The 23,198-nt window shown below is 40.9% G+C and overlaps 2 protein-coding genes across 2 annotated transcripts in view; one reads left to right on the plus strand and one right to left on the minus strand.

The window, feature by feature from the left end:
• Positions 1-23,198, plus strand: part of CHD6 (chromodomain helicase DNA binding protein 6) — a 205,449-nt gene that overhangs the window by 61,548 nt on the left and 120,703 nt on the right. Inside the window, 2 exon segments of the mRNA XM_036825224.1 lie at positions 452-508; positions 17,002-17,522. Coding sequence (XP_036681119.1) covers positions 476-508; positions 17,002-17,522 — 554 coding nt within the window. The 5' untranslated portion in view covers positions 452-475.
• On the minus strand, positions 6,237-21,708 carry LOC118880976 (nucleolysin TIA-1-like). The gene is made up of 3 exons (XM_036825223.1): positions 21,704-21,708; positions 13,498-13,502; positions 6,237-7,258 (listed from the first exon to the last, which is right to left on the minus strand). The coding sequence occupies exon 3, from the start codon at positions 7,236-7,238 to the stop codon at positions 6,504-6,506; it is 735 nt and encodes a 244-aa protein (XP_036681118.1). The 5' UTR covers positions 7,239-7,258; positions 13,498-13,502; positions 21,704-21,708; the 3' UTR covers positions 6,237-6,503.

Here is a 23,198-nt window from a genome sequence, read left to right on the forward strand (position 1 = left end):
CCCTGTTGTGTATATTTCTATTTCTTGATTTCCAGTTGTAGATACTATTTACTGATTTTCTTCCAAAAGAAATGAGGGCTTTGCTTAATTCTGCCCCCTCTCCACCCCTCTCAATATAGTCATGTCATTATTTTTGGTTCCTCTTTTAGTTTCCTTTGTAATTTAATATGCCAGCATCTTTTATAACTTGTTTTATCTACAAAGACAGTATCTTTTTGACTCCACTCCATCTGGAGCAAAAAACTAGGGTTTAGGATGGGAGTAGGTAGGTTTAGGCCTATATGTAGGGCTCTGGTGGGTGCTGGGCTAGAAGACCACTAATTGTGTAAGTGTTCTGTAGAAGTAATCCTCTATTCTGTGTTTTCCTCATGTGTCACAGCTAATCTTGAGATAATCTAAAATGTTTCATTTTGGATTTTAGCATAATCTTTGCCTTTTTTATGTTTTACAGAAATAAAATAATTGCCTTTAATAGATGATAATGAAAATACAGAAGAAAGAGAAGCAGGTAAGAGGTCACATATCTTTTAAGTGAATGCATCCAGCATACACTGGTGCTTTTTTACAAGAGGTGATGCTGGCAGTCTTGGCTTATCTCTTAGCCTCTGGTAGTTACCCTGCTGCCTGTTTCCCATTCTCCACGTGGTAACTGAGAGCTGTGTTCTGAATGACTTAATACATAGATTTTTACTATGCTCAAGTCAGCTCTATCCAGGAATAAATGGAACAAAGATTGTAGATCAGAATATTATTCAAAATCAGCTATGCGAAAGAGAAATAGCTTACCAAGTTTTTATAAAGAGAGAAGTGATCGCTTCTTTATAGTTTACATATTTATTATTTTCGATGTTTGGTTAAACTAAAAGCATTCACTTATAGAATTCTTATTTATCATGATGTGCTGAAGTTTTCTCCTGCAGAAAATAGTGAACTAATTGGAAGTTTCCTCCTGCAGAAAATAGTGAACATTAACTGTTTGGCATTTGGTTTCCTGAAGGGGAGGGGAGTTGATAAAAACATTTGGCCCTTGTGACGCATCCTGCTAAGATCTTTTTCCTTAGTTGGTACTTATGTGTTCCAGGTGATTACATTTTCAGAGGATCCCAGAGACCTAAACCAGTGTGGCTCAGGGAGGTGAGATGAGGGGACCTGCCTGTGTCTCTTAGAAACAGGCTGTCTCTGATGGGCTGGTTTTCCTTTTACAGAATTGAATGACAACCTGGTAACTGGGGAGATCTGAATCCCTGCCCTTCAGCTGGGACCCTATGCAAAGAGGTTGGGTGGGACCAGCCACTTTCCTCTCTGCTTGTAGAGCACTGAGTAGTCGGATACAGGGTGACGTAGGGCTATGGTTACAAGGACTACTCTCTGTTCTGTTCCCAGTAGATAGATCCTTATGAAACCAAAACAAAACAGCCTGTTTTGGGAAAGAATTGAGTCACCTGCTGCCAATTTTAATAGGAAGAGCAGTGCCTAAACACTGTCTACACGCTGATTTCCTCCTGTCCTGGCTCTGTAGAGTCAAAAGTTAGTAGACAAACACTGTAGAGAATGCAGTTCCATCTGCCAGGATTTTATCCTATGGATATACTCAGATGGGTGTGTAGGTTTCATTGTGACTTTGTTTATTATAGCAAAAATGGAAATGAACTTAAATGTCCATCAAAAAGGCAACTACAGGCATGCCTCATTTTACTGTGCAGGTATTACATTTTTTACAAATTGAAGGTTTGTGGCAGCCCTGCCTTGAGCAGGTCTATCAGCGCCATTTTCCCAACAGCATTTGCTCACTTCGTGTCTCGGTGTCACATTTTGGTAATTCTCTCAGTATTTCGGACCTTTCCGTTATTATTATATTTGCTATGGTGATCTGCGGTCCGTGATCTTTGGTGTTACTGTTGTAATTGTTTTGGGGTGAACTTCATTGATAAATGTCTGTGACTGCTCCACCAACTGACTGGCTCTTCCTCCGTCTTTCACCTTCTCCTCCGGTTTCTGAGCCCAGGAAGCAACCATTCCTTGAGACACAACAAGATGGAAGTTAGGCCACTTAATAACCCTACAGTGGCCTCTAGGTGTTCAAGTGAAAGGACCAGTTGCTCGGCTCTCACTTTCGATCAAAAGCTAGAGGTGATTAAGTTTAGTGAAGAAGGCACATGGAAAGCAGAGACAGGCTGCAAGTGAGGCCTCTGGTGCTAAACAGTTTAGCCAAGTTGTGGATGCAAAGGAAGAATTCTTGAAGGAAATGAAAAGTGCCGTTCCAGTGAACACGCAAATAAGAAAGCACCACAGCCTTATTGCTGATATGGAGAAAGTTTGAGTGGTCTGGATAGAAGATCAGACAAATCACACCATTCTCTTAAGTCAAAGTCTAATCCAGAGCAAGGCCCTAACTCTCTTCAATTCTGTGAAGGCTGAGAGAGGTGAGGAAAGCGTAGAAGAAAAGTTTAAAGCTAACAGAGCTTGGTTCCTGAGGTTTAAGGAGAGGAGCTGTCTCCATAACCTAAAAGTACAAGGTGGAAGCAGCAAGGGCTGATGTAGAAGCTGCAGCAAATTATCCAGGAGATCTAGCTAAGGTAATTAATGAAGGTGGCTACACTAAACAACAGATTTTCAGTTTAGACAAAACAGCCTCCTATTGGAAGAAGATGCCATTTAGGACCTTGATAGCTATAGAGGGCAAGTCAGTGCCTGTCTTCAAAGTTTCAAAAGACAGGCTGACTCTCTTGTTAGGGGCTAATGCAGCTGTTACTTTTAGGTTGAAGCCAGTGCTCATGTACCATCCTGAAAATACTAGGGCCTAGTATGAGAATTATGCTAAATGAGATTATCCTAAATTATCCTAAATGAGAATTATGCTAAATCTACTCTGCCTGTACTCTCTAAATGGAAATTACAAAGCCTGGATGATAGCACATGTGTTTACAACATGGCTTACTGTATGTGTAAGTCCACTGTTGAGGCCTACTGCTCAGAAAAAAAGATTTTCTTTCAAAATATTACGGCTCATTGACAATTCACATGGTCACCCAAGAGCTTTGATGGAGTTGTACAGCGAGATTAATGATGTTTTCATGCCTGCTCACACAGCATCCATTCTGCGGCCCATGGGTCAAGGAGTAATTTTTGTCTTTCAAATCTTATTATTTAGGACATACATTTTGTAAGGTTGTAGCTGCCATAGATAGTGATTCCTCTGATGGATCTGGGCAAAGTAAGTTGAAAACCTTCTGGAAAGGATTCACCATACTGGATACCATGAAGAACATTTGTGATTCATGGGAAGAGGTCAAAATGTCAACATTGACAGGAGTTTGGGAGAAGTTGATTCCAACCCTTATGGGTGACTTTGAGGGGTTCAAGACTTCAGTGGAGGAAATAACTTCAGATGTGGTGGAAAAGACAAGAGAACTAGAATTAGAAGTGGAGCCTGAAGATGGGACTGAATTGCTGCCATCTCATGATAAAACTTGAACAGTTGAGGAGTTGCTTCTTATGGATGTGCATAGAAAGTGGTTCCTTGAGATGGAGTCTACTCCTGGGGAAGACGCTGTGAAGGTTGTTGGGATGACAACAAAGGATTTAGAATATTACGTAAACTTAGTTGATAAAGCGGCAGCAGGGTTTGAGAGGATTGATTCCAATTTTGAAAGGAGTTCTGCTGTGGGTAGAATGCTGTCAGACAGCACTGCATGCTACAGAAAATTGTTTGTGCAAGGAAGAGTCAGCTGATGTGGTAAACTTCATCGTTGTCGTATTTTTAAGAAATTGCCACAGACACCCCAGCTTCAGCAGCCACCAGCCTGATCGGTCAGCAGCCGTCAGCACCGAGGCAGGACCCTCCACCAGCAAAAGCACTGTGACTTGCTGAAGGTTCAGATGATGGTTAGCATTTTTTTTAGCAGCAAAGTATTTTTATTTTATTTTAATTTAATTTTTTTTTAATAGAAAACATAAAGGAACTTTAATATCCAAACAGTCAGGGCAAAGAATACTGGATTAATGACCCATTAAGTAAGTGTGAACCACTTTAGGTTCTTCACAGTAACAGATGTATTTTAAAGTAAAATTTGAATGTATATTGCAGAGAATGAATTGAATCCATTTTAAAAACTTTAATTTCCTTACCTGATACTAATACCAGTATGATTTTTAGACTGTAAATTTTTTAAATGATTTAACACTGAGAGTAAGATTTAAAGCAAAGTTAGCAATGTTCCTGAATTACAAATTTGTTCAGTAGTAAGCCTTTGAGTAATAGTACTTTCTTCTCAAAAAGTAGTCAATGTACGTTTTAGAATTGTGCAATAAGAAAATATTGGCTAATAATAAAAAGTGTTATTACTTGAGATAGTCAAAATGAAAGAAAAACTATACTTTTGCTTGGATTATTTATGCCCAAATAATTTACCCTGCAGTCCACAGATGTATAGGGCATAAAATATTTTTGAGTAAGAGAAAAGTGAGGGTCCTAAAATAGGAACATAAACCAGAAGAACCTAAAAACAGCATCCTGTTATTTTATTTTTTGAGTATTTAAGCTGCTTTTGGTTGCATGCCCTGATCTGTAGAAGGTTAATTAACAAGGAAATAAAATTTCCAAGTGTTTAAAAAATTTACTCATCTTCTATAAAGCAAGTTTTAATGTATCAACACTTAAAAAATACACAGTGACTTGATAAAACATCAGTACAACTGCATAGAATTGAGCTCCAGAGAATTATACATTTATGAGCTGTCTTTCCTGGGCTCTGGTTTACAGGTGTATTGGCTTAGAGACCAGCTTAGAGTCATCTGCTCCTACCTGGAGGATACAGGCCAGGAAACTCTTAGGATTACATGGGCCTTTTCTGTTCCTAAATAAAACACCAGGAGCTCTCTGGTCTTAAAAACAACCAAGCATCCAAATATGTATACTGGGGACCCTTCCCCTTTGTGAGTCAAAGAAGAGGAGAGTTTGTGACTTTCACTGAAAACAAAACAAAACAAAATCTCCCACAATTCTTCTAAGAGACTGAAATGTACTAGAAATTTCAAAACTAGAACAATGCCATCAAAGATTAAACCTCTTAATGCTCGGAGCCACCCCAAAATAATAAAATTGGGAACTCCAGGAGAACAGGTACCAAAAGAATCAAAGTAATGAATGCACTGAGGATTCTCCTCTTTGAAGGCTGTTTAAGGAGGTGGGATTTCACGGGTTTTTGTTTGTTTATCTTTTGGCCTCTGAACATTTTAAAAATGCTTTGCCCAGCCGGTCATTCAGGCTAATTTTGGAGTTTACAAGAAACCGTAAGCCTGACAAGGATATTCTACAGTTTCACAGCTATCATTTGTACATATTAAAATCAAGTTGATTTATTCTTTTTGAGTAAGTACAACTAGAATATGGCAAATTAATATATTTCTTTACATACAACTTTGTGTCTCAAAGTTCTTGAAAAACAAGAGCAGATAACTTTGTATTCAGAGACTGTCAAAGTGTGTACTTGATATTCACATGCAAACAAAACCTTATGAATCTCCTGTCAATTCTGCATGATGCCTTTAAGGAGGAAATTACATACAAAGTTGCTAACTGTGCAAAATGTTAAATTGCTAAAACATTTTACATAATGAAATACATGTAAATGTAGAAGTTGACACATGAACTTAACATGGGTTCATAAGAACTTACCACATTTCAGAGATTTTCTTTAGTAACAAGTTTTTGTTTTTATATTTCCTGGTACACAGCAAAGTTTATCACAGAAGATAAAAACCCTTTTAAACAAATTCAACAGGGAATTCTTGAGGCACCTTCTCATATAAAACACAAGATGAATACAATTATCAATCCATCTGAGAAAAGTTTTCAATCTAAAGATCATTTTTTCCCATTTAAGTATATTTTATAGAACTTTAATAAGGCAAGACAAATTTGTGAAAAAATTTAGTTACAAAAATGATGTAAACTAATAACTTATACTTAAAAACCCCAAAGGGAAAACAGTGGAGGTGGGGCAGCTCAAACAATGCCTATTTCAGAAAAACCTAAAATAGAATTGTGCATAAGCTGAAGATTACAGAGAACTTCTAGACTCTGCACAGTTTTGGTTTTCCTTTTTTCTTTTTTTTAATCTTTATATTACATGTTTTAAATCATATCAGGAGTGCAAACTATAACTGCACACACTACTTCAGTGGAAAAAAGTTCAACATTGTGCAATTTTCTGCCTCCAGTTTTAAAAAGTGGCAGCAATCCCTGCATTTGTATTTGAAACAAGGATGTGAGAAACTTTATCAAAAAAGGTAATGAAGGCAAAAATTGGCAGACATCCAGCATATTGTTTCTTTTTAAAATAATGTGGATGGTAATTTCATGATTAAAAAATGAATCTTTTAAATAAATACATTGTATCTGACATTTGCACTGACTGATTTGATAAATCTTTAAGTAAACAACGGCTTTACTACACTCCCTGTAGCCTTAAGCCACTGGCTTTAGGTTCTGGAGTCCTTTTTCACTGGGTTTCATACCCTGCAACTTGATACCCTGCAGGCTGATTAGGCATCATGCTGCCATTCTGTCCTGGAGGCGGCTGCACTCCATAATTTGGTCCCATCCACGGTGCAGAAGACTGTTTAAATCCCTGCTGGTTCCATAGCTGGCCATACATTCCATATGTGGGTACTTGCCAACCATTAGGCATATATTGGCCAATTTGTTGTGCATTCCCATACCACTGGCCCCACTGGCCGTAAGCTTGTGGATATCCAATTTGATTCTGCTGTTGCATGGGATTTATCATATCAAGAGTTTCTTTGCCCCAGTAGCATTTCACAACATGGCCTTCAATGGTAGTTCCATTAACAGAAACAACTGCATGTGCTGCACTTTCATGGGAATTGAACCAAACAAAAGAATATCCTTTATCTGGAAAGACTCGAATTTCCATTATTTGTCCAAATGGCGAAAAAGTCTGACGCATTAGTTGTTCTTTTAGCCCAGAAGTGACACCTCCACCATATACAGTACGGTTGCTTGGACTAGACTGATTTACGACCTCATCATATGATAGCTGTTTGGTGTTCGACTCATATGTACTCTTTGGACCTGGAGGCTTTCGGGTTGCCCAGTTAGTTCTGATTTGTCTTCCACCAAGCCACTGGCCACCCATCTGTTGAATGGAGTTTTCAGCATCCCATCTGTTGAAAAAGGAGACAAAGCCATATCCCTTAGACTTTCCTGTTGCCATGTCTTTTACCACTTGGGCATCTGATATTCTTCCAAATGGTGCAAAAGCAGCTTTTGTATCTTCAGTTGTAATTTCTGGACTGAGATCACCAACAAAGACATGGAAATGACCTTGTGAACGCTGTGTGCTGACAACGGTACTACTGCTTGTATCCTTTTGACTGCTGTGGGTTGTTGCCCACTTCACTTTGACTTCCTTACCCATCATCTTCCGCCCATTCATAGCAGCTAGTGCTGCAGCTGCATGACGACGCTCATAAAACTCTGCAAAACAATATGGATCATTTCCAGCTGTGTCCATAATCATTTTGGAGAATTAAAGCTTCTGTCACATCTCAGGGAAGCTTACTGACATATAGAGTCTTAGGCATTTCGTCCTCCATGGCTGCTGCTGTCGTGGCGGCGCCTCTGGGTCCAGCTCTCTACCCTTTACTACCTCACAAATCTTTTGAGCGGCCATGGCTGCGAAATAGCGGATTTTCTCGGCCGACCGGAGGTTACTGCGCCTCCTTCTTCGGCAGCAATTACACCAAACCGCCCAGCCCAGCACGAACAACGAAGCCCCAGGTCAAGATGGCGGTGAGCTGGGCGCCTTGGAGCAGCCTGGGAAGTGACCCGGGCCGCGCAGGCGCAGAAGAATCTTGCACTTTGGACCTCCTGTAATTTAATTTTTTTTAATCGAAGTATAGTTGATTTATAGTGTGCCAAGCAATAAGATATTTTAAAATTAAGGTATGTAGATTTTTTTTTTAGACATAGTGCTTGTGCACACTTAATAGACTACAGTATAGTGTAAACATAACGTTTGTATGCACCTGTAAACCAAAAAATTTGTGTGACTCACTTTACTACGGTATTTGCTTTCTTGTGGTGGTCTGGAACTGAACCTGCAATATCTGTGAGGTAGGCCTGTATATACATCATAGCACATCTACCTAGTGGAATATTATGCTGCTGTTAAAAAGAACACATTACTGAAGAGAATCCCAAGCCCTCGAAACTACTGTCGTTTATGATACATGGGCAGATTTTTATTTCTTAGAACAATCTGCATATTTAATTTTTTAAACATTATTTAAGGTAAGCTTTCATTTCAGTGAAAACATTCTTTATCAGAATTACCCCAACATGAATTTAGGTTCTTTTCTTTTGAAAGTTCATATTAAGACCTTTGGTATGTCAGCCAGTTATCATGTAGCCTCAGTTAGATGGTATTCATTTACACCTCGTAGTATATGTTGATGAACAGGGCAGAGTTTTTATTTAAAAGTTAATATTAGATAGGTGGAGGAGCAAGTTAATTAAGTGGAGGAGTTGATCCTGCTTCTCTTATAGGTACTGGTGACAGGCCATACCGATGCTGAACTGCAAGACGTTGCTGAGCATGCTAGAGCAATCCACGGGCTCTAAAACCTATCTTTTGACATACCTTAACATATTTTTGTGTTTCTTGTTCTAATTCATTTTGTGCTCTGAAACATATACTTGAGAGGCCAGAGCAAAATGATCAGGATGGTAAAAGACTGTTGACTCATTCAACATGGGGTATGATAGATGAAACTAAGATTACGTAGCCTGAAGAAGGGAATATTTAAAAGCATCTCTTGGAAAAGAGGTTGACTGTGTCTGTTGCTGGACCTGTAGGTGAGATTGGAGAGTTATAGGTGGACAGGCTTTAGCTCCATCTGAAGAAGACCGTCCTGGGAAGTTGAGCTGCCCAGCTGTGGCCTGCACCTTGCGGGCACTAAGCTCCCCACTCCTGGGAGAGACTGGAGAGCTGTTTGCTTGTGTGTCAGAGGCCAGGAAGTGGGCGTTTGGGCTGGATGACCTTAGTGGTACATCCTGACTAGAATCCTAGGGTTTACCAGGGCATTTATGTATGGTATTTATCTGTGGTACCAATATAAATAGTAGTCTAAGTAGATACAATTTTTAATTAAAATATTACATAATAATTATATATTACCTAGTGGTTCTTTCAGCTCATGTTACTGATATTACTCAATATATCACTAGCTGAAACAGACACGAAACAATTTTTTAAAAATAGAAATAAGCGGCTGAGTTTTAAATTCTATGAATAAAGCGTCTTTGAGTCCGTCTACATGCAGAAAACATTGGAATAAAGACAACCACTTCTAAACAGTGCATAGAATTGCCTCATCTCCTGTCCTGACCAGAGGGGTCTGGGAATCTCTGGTAACGAGACCTTGGGCCAACTTCAAAGTGGCAACAAAAGATCTAGGATCCGTGACATTTGACAAGTGTCACTGTGACTGTAGAGAATTGCCTCCCTCCATCTAACTTGGATTCACTCTTGGGAAAAGTAGCCCAAAGCTAGTATTCTGAGTATTGTGGGAAAAAAGCAGAAGTAACATCAGTGAACTTCTTTCCACTTTTGATATGGTTTATGGTTTTCTCATTAACTCACTGTCTTTTGCCTCAGTTAGCCCGTCCCTTTACTATTGATGTGGTTTTGGATAAATTTTGCCAGTTTTGGGAAACTACGTAACATGTAGTGACCAAGGATCAAAAGTTCTCATTTTGGGAGGAAAACTGAAATATAGTACCCACTGCTAACAAAATGTGTTCTTAGGATGGTGGTTGTAGGTCTTCTGGTAGTTGCCAAGTCCACATTTGATGTTCTTTAACCCTCATCTTGGGATCCTTCTGGGTAGAGTTGAAAAGTCTTAGAGATCACTTATTTAATATTAAATGTTCTGCTGGCTTGTTTGATTCTTCATGTATTATCCCATTCTGGTCTGGGGAACAAATGGATTTATAAAGAAATGGATAGAAGAGGAAAGTTAATGAGTTAACGGCTTTCTGGGGGAAAGGTTAGGGAGATACCCGTGGTGCTGGGGAGCGGATGATGGAAATCAAGTAGAGGTGGTTAGAGAGTCTTGCTAATTCTTATTCTGAGTTTGGTGTATGCAGAACATGAGGCAGTATCGTGAAGTAGTCAAGAGCAGTGGCTCTTAAAACCAGGAGTCAAACCCGGGTTCAAATCTTAGCTCTAGTACTCACTAGCTGTCTGACTTTGGGTGAGTTATTTAACCTCTCTGAACTTCTACTCTATAGAGTCGTATTTGGAACCATAATATACTTCCTCTTAGAGTTGTTTTGAGACATAATCTGTTTAAGAAACTTAGTATATTGCCTAATACTCATTCCTTAATAAAGTCAGGTATTATCATGATCATTGCTGACATCTATTTTATCTTTCAAATATCAAAACAATTCTGAGTACTCAGAGTGGCTGTGACTAAAGGTCGAGATATATGAAAAGCACCGTTCCCTGCCCACACATAGTATTCCTAACTCCAGGCCGTGGTCTTGCTGGGCCTTGGTATGTGGAAATGGTATTGGCCAGGGTTTGCTTAAGTTCTGGGCTCAGGGGCTCTAGTAACCCAGGACTACAGTGAAATTACAGGTGGGCCAGGAAGGAAGAGGTAGGAAAATAGTCTTATTCTCTCTGTATTTGTTGATCTACTTGGCTTAGAAGATGTCACAAAAACATTTTAGAAGAGGTCTCTCTTAGCCTTGGTTGGCTGAAACAAACATCATTGCACTTTGACAGGTTAGAAAATTGAATCACTTTGAGCTTTTGGTTTGCTCATAAAAACCATAGTTGTTTGGAAAAAAAACCTCGTACTTTCTAGAAACAACACTTGTTAACAAACAGGCACTTATTAAGTATTTTCCTTCTCTCTTCCTAACTCTTTTCTGTCAGCATCTAAATTTAATAATCTACCTGCCCCCGGCTTTTGTTACCACTTGGAATTAACAAGGTTTAGGTTGGCTTTGCCTAAAGATTTAGAGTAGTCAAAGAGTCTTGAAACATCGTAAGAGAAAAAACCACCACCACCCCATCCTGTTTTAAAAGCAAAAATATGAAAATAGAGGTGGAGACTTGACTGACAGGTTCAAGGACTTTGGGGTAGAGGGGCTTTGCAGAAATTACATTGTCAAATCTGTTGATCACTCTTCAGTCCTTAGCTTACGTGCTCCTCAGCAGCATTTGACACCTGTGATCATTCTGTCTTAAAATGCTCTCATCCTCCGGTTTCTGTGAAGCAACTCTTTCTTACCCTTTTTCCCTCCTGTATCACTCACCTGACTGCTCCTTCACCCTGTCTGTAGGTTCTTCCCCCTCTGGGACCCTTAAGTATTAGTGTTCCACAGGTTAGGTCCTGTTTCCTCTTCTCTCTTTATCCATTCTTCTTGGGCGGTCTAATTTATTCTCATAGACATTTCCCTTGGAAAGTATATCCAAGAGTGTCCTGGACACTTCTGCCTGAAACCGAACTCTTCTCCTCCTGGTGCTAACCAGCTGTGACCATGTGAGGAGCCATATAGGATTGAAATACCTGCTTCATCACCCAAAGCACAGAATTCCTGGGTGTGGAAGGATTGAATATGCTGAATACAGGGAAAAAACTCACAAACACAGAGGGGACACACAGACACATGCACACACTGACATTGTCCCTGTCCCTCCTCAGATGGGTCTTGCTCACTCAGCACAAATCTATTTGCCAAATGAATGAGTCCCCGTGCAATTGCAGTGTGATAAAGCCAAGGATATGTGGGGTTTTCTGTCTTTACTGTATTCCACAGGCAGGTGGTAACTATAAGAAGAAAGAGAAGGTGAAAAAATAAGACAATTCTAATTCTAATTGGAAAGTAGCTTTGCCACCTGAAGTGTCCACAAACCAACTCATTAGTAGTAGTAATTACTTCTTATTTTGTATTTTCATTTTTGTTATTTGGACTTCTAAAAAAAGACAGGTCTCAAACTTAGTTAAGCTTGTCTGCTTATTTTTATGTTTAGCTGATTTCTTGATATTAAGTAAGTCTACACAGCGAACACTTTCCTCTCCCTGGGGAAGGTGGAAGACCCTGAAGCGATGGGCAGCAGGGGCTCACTGGGCCGCTCACCGCTGGGTTGAAATTGGAGGAAGCGCTTCTGGGTGAAGGGTGTGCAAGGGCCTTTGCAGCCCAAGTGCAAAGTACACTCTGCCCTGCCCTCAGTCAGATGTAATCATAGTGCTGGCGCCTCTCATATTCTGCCTTTGATTCCTGAATACTGATGATTTGGAGGAGTGTGAGTTGTCTGGCAAACAATTTTTCCTTCATTATTAAAGTCTTTAAAACTTTTCTATTACATCTATGTGAAAATGTTTCTATTATAAGTATCTTGAAAGCAGTATTCTCATTATTGAAAATTTAGATGTCTATTTAATAAAAAAAAATTTTAAAACCCAAATTTGCACAGCCTCAAATGATTAACATTTTGTTTATTTTCTTCCATTCTTTCTTCGGTACACAGGTATTTGTTGTCATTTTTGTTTACACGTACAATTTTGTAGACGTCTTTTTTCTCTTTTTTCAAATTGAAAATATTCATTTCATCCAATAATCATATGATTGAGTTTTACTATAAGCCACAAAGATCTTGGGGAACACCACAAAGTCACTGTCTCATGAAGCTTACTTTCTAATCATGGGAAACAGGTAAAGGCAAACAAATAATAACTTTGAGAAAGTTTTGAAAAAATGAAGTGAAAGTTGCCCACCATCTTATCTCCCAGACATAATGATGGTATGTGTCCTAAATTTATTTTAAAAAGCTAATGTTGGTATAGCCTTCTTAAAAAAAAATGGAATTAGATCATAGGTTTTCTTTTTTTACTTTCCCACATGTTGTGGACACTTTTTAAATGTCAGCTAAAACTTTGTGTAACAATGGCTGTGTAGTAGTATTCTATATGATGGATGTGCTATTAATTTAAGCATTTTCCTAAAGGTCGACAAATAGAGTATTTACAGTTTTTTACTCTATTAAAAATAATTCTGTATCAGATATTCTTATACATAAACCTTTGGAGTATCTAAATGTTTCCTTAGTTTATGTTCTCAAAGAGAAATTGCTCACTTTAAAAGCATATCCAAAATTAAAATTTTAGTATTATTGCTACTCTCCCCTGCAAAAAATCTTTTAATAGTTGATGCTCCTGCCAGCAACATATGAGAGGACCCTTTTCAGTATATTCTTACATTGAATTTTTTAAAATTGAGATATAATTCACATGCTGTAAAATCCACACTTTTAAAACATGCAATTCTGTGGTTTTAGTATATTCACAAGATTTTTGTGTAAAGATCACCACTTTCTGATTCCAGAACATTTCATCATCCCCCAAAGAACCTTATGCCCATCACCAGTCACTCTGTTTTTTCCCTCAACCCCTGGCAACCTCTGCTCTACTTTTTGTCTCTATGGATTTGCCTGTTTGGGGTATTTCATGTACATGGAATTATACAATATGTAGTCTTTTGTGCTTGGCTTCTTTCACTTAGCATAATTCTTTCAGGGTCTATCCCTTTTGTCGCCTGGGTGATCTTCTTAGATTCTAATTTGACTTTCAAGTACTTGAGTGATTCTTAGGGGGTTAACCCAGGTTTGTCCTTGGACCTCTGTTTGGTGACCATTGACCTAGGCTGTGATCTTTCCATTAGTTCTTAAATCCTTTACAACTGACCCAGAACCTGTTTCTCTAGATTCACATTTTTAAGTGTCTTTGCTAGGAGTATTGTAGGTTGATCATCTTCAGTCAATGTGTTTTGTTACTGTCAGTGCGGTTTATGAGTTGGCATTGTTGCATGTTTCATCAGTCAGTCTCTCTCAGTTTTATCCTTGTGTTCCTAGATGCTCGTCTCTTTAAATTGTCAATGTAATGTAAAATGTTGTTACTGTGGTCCATCATCTGAAGTCTGTTCCTTTTAGGGCCATTTTCAAAGTGGTAATTTAATGCCCTTCTTAGTAGAAGCTGAAACAAAGACTTTATTTAGGCTCTTTGCCTTTTCCCCCACTGACCTTGAGAAACATGGAAGAAATATTTTTTGTCTTATATTTTTAATCCTCAGCAGATATCTTTTCCAGGCTCCCAACAAGGTGCCTTAAAAATAAAAACATTTCTGGTGGATTATTGACTTTCGAGATTATAATTTCATATTTTTGGTTACTAATATCTGCCTTTTGGAACACTTCCTCCTTTTTAACACTGGCTGATTGTGCCGCACGTCTTGTCCCAGCTCTACCAACTTCCTAGGAATATATCTTGACAAATTGCTTTCTCTCTCTAAACCTCTAAATCTCTAAACAGATTATCTTATCTGTAAAATGAGGAGTGGACTAGACAACTCTCTAGGATTCCTGGGAATAGAATTGCTGGGACATCAGGTAGGTATGTGTTTAGCTTTATAAAGAACCACCTGACCTTTTCCTAAAGCGGTTGTGCACACCATCACATTTAATGTTTCTAACCAAATGTCATCATGCTGGTCTGGTGGCCTGGTTCCCTGACATGTCATGAAGTGCTCAACGAAACAAGCATTTGGCCAGAGGGCTCAGATCCAGGCTTCTTTGCTCACTAGTTGTATGGCCTTGGGCACATCACTTAGCATCAATAATCATTTATTTCTCCATATACAAAATAGGCAGCATGGTGCTAAGTTTGTAGGATTGTTGAAAAGATTAGAGATGTCATGAAACATGCTTTGCGTAATTCCGAGTATATCCATTTGATGTCTGTCCAGTAGCTGCTAGCTGCTGTTAATGTTATTGCCTAATGATTGAATATCAGTTACCACCACACCTGCCTGAGCAACCTGCTCAGCTTTTTGGAGAGCCCCAAAAAGAGAGACCTTGACATGAGGTATGAGTTGAGGAGAGGGTCTCACTTTGACCTACAGAGTGCTGCCTTGATGGAATTAGGTCTTCAGTGTATTGTCTTTTAAAGCCTCTTTAATAAACAAACCTGTGTCTCTTGCTTTTTTAGTGTGTCCACCCTTGCATGATAAGCAAAAACTTATTCCTTGAGGGCCAAGTGTCCCTGGCACATAATTAAGTAACATCCCAGGGATGGTTGTGTGGTCATAGGATCCCAGCTTTAACTGGATACCTGTTACCGTACTGTTGAGTTGCTTGCTGTCTTTTCTTTTCTCTCTTTCTTTCTCTCTATTTTTCTTTCTTTCTTTCTTTCCTTCTTTCTTTCTTTCTTTCTTTCTTTCTTTCTTTCTTTCTTTCTTTCTCTTTCTCTCTGCCTTTCTTCCTTCCTTCCTCCCTCCCTCCCTCCCTCCCTTCCTCCCTTCTTTTTTTGTCTTTTTATTGTGGTAGAAAACACATAATTATAAAATTTACCATCTAAACCATTTTCTTGTATTTGATTGATTTAAATTTCTTTTAAGTTTACTTAGCTCCTCTTTTTCCTAAGCCTTAAGTACTGAATCAGCAATGAGGTGTCAAACTGAATTGTTTTCCTTCCCGCCCACCCCCCCCCCCCCCGAGTAGTGAGTCCTGCCAGAATGACCAGTTCCCTCTGGATTTAGGCTTGTTTATGACACTGGACTTTATTTATGATAAAAAATCCAAAAGCATCCTCCTTTTCTTTCATCGTTTTCTCCTGGGATTCTCAGTGTTATGTTTGGGAGTATCAGACTATGAAAGGGAACTGGGAAGAACAGCAGGGAAATATGCAGCTGAGTTTTGCACTCCCTGTCAGTTCCAGGGTGGGCCAGGAAATCTCAGCAGAGATTGGGTAACCAGAACGCCAGAGAGAAACCACACCATCTGGCAAGTGTCTGTGCCCTTCAGCACAGGCCAGGCCCCTTGGTAAGAGAGCAGGCTACTCAAAAATGGGGCTGGTCCTAAGCCATCATCCAAAGATGATTGTAACCATCTTCCTGGAAAGCCTGCTTGTTTCTCCCTGAGTTATTTCTTTGTTCCCTGAAACTAGCACCCACGTTATTATCAGATTATTGGCAACCCCAGCCTTGTTATGAAATGACAAATGTACTTTGTGACACCAGGCCTGAAAACATGAGATATACCTTCTGCTTCCAAAAGGATGTTTCCTTAAAAGTTGTCATGTTAGGAGGCTGCACTTTTATTTGGTGGTGCTCCAAAACAGCTTTGAAATGTTCTTTTTAGCGTTGCCTTCAGCACCTATGACACTTTCTTTCTAAAGGCATGTATCACAGTAAAGCATCCTCCCGTACGTTAGTTGGTTTTTGCAAGTGGTCAAAGGTTATCTGCTGCTGAGTCTGGTGACAGAGTTAGATGATCATACAGAAGAACACTATTTTTAGTTAAAAATAAAAGGTATAGTTTTGAATGATCCAGATAGTCTCATTGACAATCAAACCAGGTGAATGTTAATGCTGCTTGATGATATGTGAGAGCAGAGATTTGGGGAAATAAAGCAACACGTTGAGGTTGACCCCACATCCTTATCACCCTGGTGACATCACCTTTATTCATGAATACATTTGAACAGTAACTTGTATATCAGCACGATAAATGCCACTCGGGGTCAGAACAGTGTGCCTAGGATTCGTGTCTGCTAGTGGAATCTAAAGGTATTTTGTGGGAGACTGTTGTTGCCAGTTCTAGAAATGGAGCTTAAAAAGGTGTTTCAGATTTCTGCACGTAACATGGAAATCCTTCAGGTTTTTACATACAAATTACCTACATAATATACTAACGACTTAGTCCACAAGGGCCTTGCTTCACAAGGGCAAAAGCAAACATATTGTGTGTCCTGTTTGCCACTCTATGCCCATGACCTGGCACGGGAGGAACTACCACATTGCAGGCACTCAGGAGATGTTGAACAAGTCCATGCATTCGAAGTTAATATCACTATTTCTGTGAAGCTTGCAGTGGAAGAGTAATATGCTTGTCTCTCTCTCTTTTACAGTTGTCAAATTTAAAAGTTCTGAATCACTCCCCAATGTCTGATGCCTCTGTCAATTTTGACTACAAATCCCCCTCCCCGTTTGACCACAGCACTGATCAGGAGGAGAAAACTGAAGATGTTGCCCGTCCCTGTCTGCCCCAGAAGGACCTGTACGCTGCTGAAGAGGACGCTGAGACCCTTTTCCCCAGGAAAACGACATCCCATAACGGGATGGAGGACAGTGGAGGAGGAGGCACTGGCGTGAAGAAGAAACGGAAGAAAAAGGATCCAGGAGAGCAAGAAGGGGCAGCAAAGGGAAGCAAGGACAGGGAGCCCAAGCCAAAGAGGAAGCGTGAACCTAGAGAGCCAAAGGAGCCCAGGAAGGCCAAGGAGCCCAGGAAGGCCAAGGAGCCCAAGGAGCCCAAGCAGAAGGACGGGGCCAAGAAGGTGCGGAAGCCCCGGGAGGCCTCGGGCCCCAAGGAGGCCAAAGAGAAGAGGAGCGGCCCTGACTCTGCAGCCAGGACGAAGTCCAAGAAGGCCAGGTGCGTCCCTTTCTTCCCGTCCCGAGCCCCGGCTCTGCCTCCACAGAGCGGCTGGCCTTGGCCTTACTCCAGCCCCCCTGGACATGACTTCCCCACTTTCAGCCAAAGTAAACCACCTTCTCACCTCCTTAATTAATACTGTGCCTGCAATGTCTTGCCATTCCCTTTGGATTAAGGAGAAGTGAAGTATGTTAGCACACACAGGGTGTCAGGGAAGGGGCGTCACAGGTGTGATACGGGGAGGGCAGCGATTTGGGGAACGGCCGCAGTGTAGGCTGGCAGAGGAGCAGCCGTCAGGAGGGCGCACAGTGCTGGGGTCTGGGAGAGCCGTGGGTGTGCGCAGAGTTCCAGACAGAAAAGGACTGCCTGGCTCCCCTGGGCTGCGAGCTCCCTAGCGCAGGCCCACGCCTGGTCTGTTTCTCTCATTCGGTATCTAACACGGTGCCTGACATGTCAGCAGGTGCTCAGGAAACGGTGAGTCATTGAGACCAGAGGAGACAGACCGAAGTGACCTGTAGAGAGAGCAGAGGGCATGGGGACAGATTGGCTGCCGGGGTGATGTCGGGGGCCCTGGCTGTAGATCCTATCAGGATCCAAACACACACTTTATTCGGGGAGTTAAATATTTGTCATCTGTATACAAATGTAATGTTCTTCGTTTCATCTCTCTCTAAATTCTTGGTGGAGAATATTATATTTAAACTTTTTGAGGACGTACAAAATAAAACATATATAACTTCTATATATTTAAGGGGAATTTAAGGAATTTAAGTTTCTAAAATGTAAGTGCAGAGGCAGAGTATAGACCAGGAGTACCCATAAAGATGCAGAGGTTGATGCAATTGCTAACAGAATATAAAGTAATGGGGCCATCAGACCTGTACAGGGTCAGGCATAAAGGAAGTACATTTTAAAGAGAGAAAGCATTTTAGGTGGCGTGTGCTGCTACTCAGAAATTATTTTATGGTTCGGTTCATTTTCAGAAGGACAGTTTGTTGGGACCAGATGGATAATTTTCTAATCCAAGTTAAAACTGCCTTATAATATTCACTCCCTTCTGCCTGGCAGGGGATTTTACCTTTTGTTTATCGTAGAGGCTTGGGTGGGATCCCAGGAATGTAGTTCACAGTGAATGGACATAAAATAACCTCACCAGAAGGTCAAAAGAAGTAGGTAAAATCAGGAGTCTGACTAATGAGCAACGTATGGGCACTGTTTCCAGGTGAACCTCGTGCGCACACACTGATGTCTGATGTGGGTGGGGTGGCTTGTGTGGGGAGTGGTGGAGTTGAGTTTCTATCTTCTGCCAAAAACTTTCCAAATTATTTTGGAGAAGCTGAAGTGGTTCTTCAGTGTGGCAGCATGTGTGAAGAAGGAGATTCAGACATGAGCTACTGAAGTGACTTACTTTGGTTATTACAGGAAACAAAGAAGAATCCTCAAGGATGGTGTTTTAGAATTAGGGCTATTAGAGGAGGGTCTGACAGCTCTAATAAAGAGTTTGGTTTGTGTCTAGAGGCAGTAGAAAGTCATGGGTATCAGGGCTCACTTTAGCCACTGGTCTCTGGTGCTTACAATTTTATCAACTTCTTCTTAAAGGAATTCGTATTTACTTTGTGTGGGATATGAAACAAGGTGACGGGTATACAGACATTGCCGTAGATTCCATTTGGGGGCAATGAGGAGGAGGCATTTCACAAACAAGGTTAGATGTCAAATGTATGCATAGCAATATTAAGGGAAATGATTTTGATCTAGTTAGGTTGTATAAAATATAAGTGCGTTGGAGAAGTGCTTCTAAGTCTGCCAACTTAGAAGACAGCAGAACCTCTTGAGGTTTAGAAATCCAGGAAACACACTCTGAGAGGATGCTGACAGATAGGGCTGGTTATCCCTTTGGGAATGTGGACAAGTTTCACGAGGCTTTCAACCTTCCTTGATTTAGGGGCTGTGTAAGACTGACCTGTTAACATCATGGAATTCTTCCATGTAACCCAGATAGGGTTCTGGACTGGTGGGCCTTTCTTGTCTTTTATATATTTATAAAATTGCTTTGGCTCCTTTAATTTATGATCCCACTAGGCAGCAAAAGCAGTTCTAGTTCTGAAAGGACATTAATTGATAAAAAAAATATGTTGGTAATTAAGTCTTATTTTTTGTGCTCTTTGATTTACTCTCTTGCAGATTGGCTTAAGTACATGTTTTGATTTGAGCCCTTATTGATTAGCCCCTGGATAACACTCCGTGGTTACAGATGATTCGCTGGATGCTTGGATTATTGGAGGAGCTTCACAGCTGATTTAAAGGCTTCTGGTCTTTTCCTGCTTCAGTCCATCATGCCAGCTGCCACCTGGCTAATCTTTCTGAAGCCCTGCTGTTATCTTACTTATGTTTGTAGCTGGTGGTGGTGGTCAGTCAAACCCCCTCTTCCCTCTCTCCTTTCCAAATCATCTGGGAAATAGTCAACAGAGATGGAGATAGAGTTATCAGCTTTATTATTGATGGGCCAGATTGAAGAACTTGCACTGGCTTGTGGCCAGAATCGGGCTTCCTGTTACTCACTCAGTTGAGTTCATCCACCAGAACTGCAGGCACGTCCCTGAAGCAGAGGGAGGACCCTGGGCCCTGGGTGCTTCATTCCTTTTCTCAAGTCTCACCAGTCCCATAGGTCCCCAGTTAGAGAAGGTCAGGGAAGTGAGAGGAATTCTAAGAAGGGCCGAAAATATGTGTCCGGTATTGATCCCTCCTTGGGAGTAGGGAAGCATGAAAACATGGAGGGCAGGGAGATGGGATTCCCTCTAACAATTATACCTGCTTAGACACTTCTGATTGTTCCTACTGCCTCCAGGACAAAATACAGACTCCTTTTTCTGTTATCCAAACCCTTTGGGGTCTGACCTCTCCCTGCCTCCTGGTCTCTGGCAGCAGACCTGGCCGGCTAGATGCATCTCCTTAGGCCTTAAATAAGGTACTTGGCTCCTCCTCCTCTGGATCGCTCTTCTCCAACATTATGCCCTTTGTCCTGCTCTCAGACTCCCAAGTCCTTCCCTTCTTCAGCTCTGAGTGCAAGTCCCACCCAGTTCCTCCACAGAGCTCCCACACCCTGTGCTAGCACGTCCCCTCTGAATTTCCACAGCCCTTGGGGCCTCACTTGTATCACAAATCAAAGACTTTTAGACCTTGAAGAATAAAAGAGATCTAGTCCAGCCCTGCTGCATGCAGCCAGGGAAACAGACCCACAAAGAAGTGACTTGTTTGCAAGGGTGTGTCATAAACGCAGACCTCCAGATTCCCAGTCTTATACACTAACCTCTGCAGTAGGCTGTCTCTCAGTCATAACCCAGTATTTTCTTGTATGTATGACCTGTCTCCTCAACAAAAGTGAAGTGCCTGAGGTCAGGACCACTGTGCTTTGTGTCTTTTATGTCCCTGGGGTTGGTCAGCAGAGAGGTTTGTTGGTTGTTGGACACATAGAAGGGGTGTGTGTGTGTGTGTGTGGTTTATATATTATTTTAAAATACTTTATATAATTTGTTTTCTTAGAACAAATGGATAGAGCTCTTCTCCCTGAAAATGAGATCCATATAAGATCCCATTGTTAAATAACAGGAGGTGGTTATAATGAAATATTTTATTCTTATAAACTTTATAATTTTAGAAATGAAAACTTCGAGGTAACTTGTCCAAGGCACCAAGCTAATGAGCGGCGCTGTCAGGATTGGGCTCCAGGCTCGCCCGACTGGAAAACCCACTTTTTTCTCTGCAGCTTTGCGCCTCTTTTCACTTTGCTAGGGAAGGTCAGGAATGGATAACAGTGGGGCGATCCCAGTGTCAGAGAAATTGGTTTTTTATTTGTAGGAAACGGCCCCTCTTCTACAGGATTTTAGTTTGCACACTCCATAGGATCCTCTCAAGGACTAAGATGGCCCCAGCTTTTTCCTGTGCTGTGTCTCTTTGCACTTGAGGCAGCAGATAGATAACTGAACACAGTTCCCCTCCTAAACAGATGACAGAGTCTAGCAGATGTTCCTTTTCAAGGATGATATTAGTAGCGACACATATCCACTTACTGCTTAGCGGGTAAAAACACTCAGGTAGGAGAAGCCTTTAAAAAAACAAAAACAAAAACTACCCTCTCTTATGGGGATATATGTATATGTATAGCTGATTTACTTTGTTACAAAGCAGAAACTAACACACCATTGTAAAGCAATTATACTCCAAAAAAAAAAAAAACATACCCTCTCTGCCTTTCCCTCCAAACTATCTTGGAGTATGAGCCTAGTTCACTCCTTTATTATATAAAAAGCAAGAAGGCTCCTCCAGGAAGCCAAGTTAGGCTCTCTGTCATTTCCCTGACTCTGAAATTTAAAATTCACAAGTACAGTTTATTTGCTTTTACTCTTTTTTAATTATAGTACCCTTTCCCGAAGAGGATGGGACCGCTGGCATAAGAAGATACACACAAATACACGTACACCTACAAACACATGCATAGACCTGTACATACGTGGACACCCACGGCCCGCATAGCTGCAGCGAGGGGCTCAGAGAGGAAGGCAGGCCTCAGGTTTGCGAGGTCAGGTAATGTTGATAAGGGCTTTGGGAAAATGCTTTGAGATTAGAAAAGCGCTGGGCCAGTTCCTCAGGGAAGTCAAATTTTTACCAGTTGAGAACATTATGTGACGTAGTGGATACTGTCCTCAACAGTTTTTTACGTCAAATGCTTCTATGTGCCTGTGAATTTCATATTTCTTTTTTGAAATGGCCTTTAGTAAAAGTCAGCTTCATGGCATTAAAGCATGGCTTGGTGAGCAGGAAAGATGGGCCATTCCAGTGTGCGTGAGGGCGTCAGGAGGTAGGTCAATGGCCCTTTGGGTTGCCCTCTCAAACCGGGAGCCAGGCGCTCTGACTGAGCTGGAGGTTGCCTTTGTAAGCCAGGGTCTTGAGTGTTGGTGTCCATGTTGTTGGTTGAGGGCGGAGCATAAGTTTTGGAATTTCCACACATGTCAGAATGGTTTATGTTCTCTCTCAAAGTCAAGAAGTGAATCAGTGTGCTGGCCCAAGTGGAGGGCTATCTAACATCTGCTAGGAATGAAAAAACCAAAACGATGAAAAGAAATGAATGGTCTCATTAACCTCAGCTTTTGTGCCTCAGCTTTTTACCCCCATTTGTTTGGGTTTGTCAACCCAGAACAGATCTTCCTCCAAAATTCGGTAGGTTTGATAACATCCTGGTAGGAAAGTTTTATGTTTTCTGATTTTTGTCTTCGATGGTTGCTTCTAGAAAGGTAAGCCCCAAACCTGATTATATCACTGTTTGAGCGGTGAGTCAGCTGATAACTGTGTTGCGGGAGGGGTAATAAAATTCAACCACTTCAGCTCTGCCTCACTGTCAATCACCTGTCTTTGTTCAGCGTGCAGATCTTTATGGAGGCTCGAGAGTGTCCGTTGACAAGATTCTTTCTGTTGGGAGACTTTTTATATTCTGATCATTTATTAGAAGAAAGAAGACAAATATAAAGACATGAATGAGTTCTGAGTAGAGACCCTCTGCTTGGAACCCACTGGGCTTTATGTTAAGTAGGGAAGAAATCTAAATGATAATGTCAGAGACCCACCTCTAAAGCTTTGGACTAAGTCACCATTCCTGTTTTTTTAAGAGCTCCTGGAGTG

The sequence above is a fragment of the Balaenoptera musculus genome, chromosome 15 (assembly GCF_009873245.2).
Source record: "Balaenoptera musculus isolate JJ_BM4_2016_0621 chromosome 15, mBalMus1.pri.v3, whole genome shotgun sequence".
NCBI lineage: Eukaryota > Metazoa > Chordata > Mammalia > Artiodactyla > Balaenopteridae > Balaenoptera > Balaenoptera musculus.

Excerpts from the sequence above, each read along its gene's own strand:
- LOC118880976 (XM_036825223.1), bottom strand. The coding sequence starts at position 7,238 with ATGGCAACAGGAAAGTCTAAGGGATATGGCTTTGTCTCCTTTTTCAAC.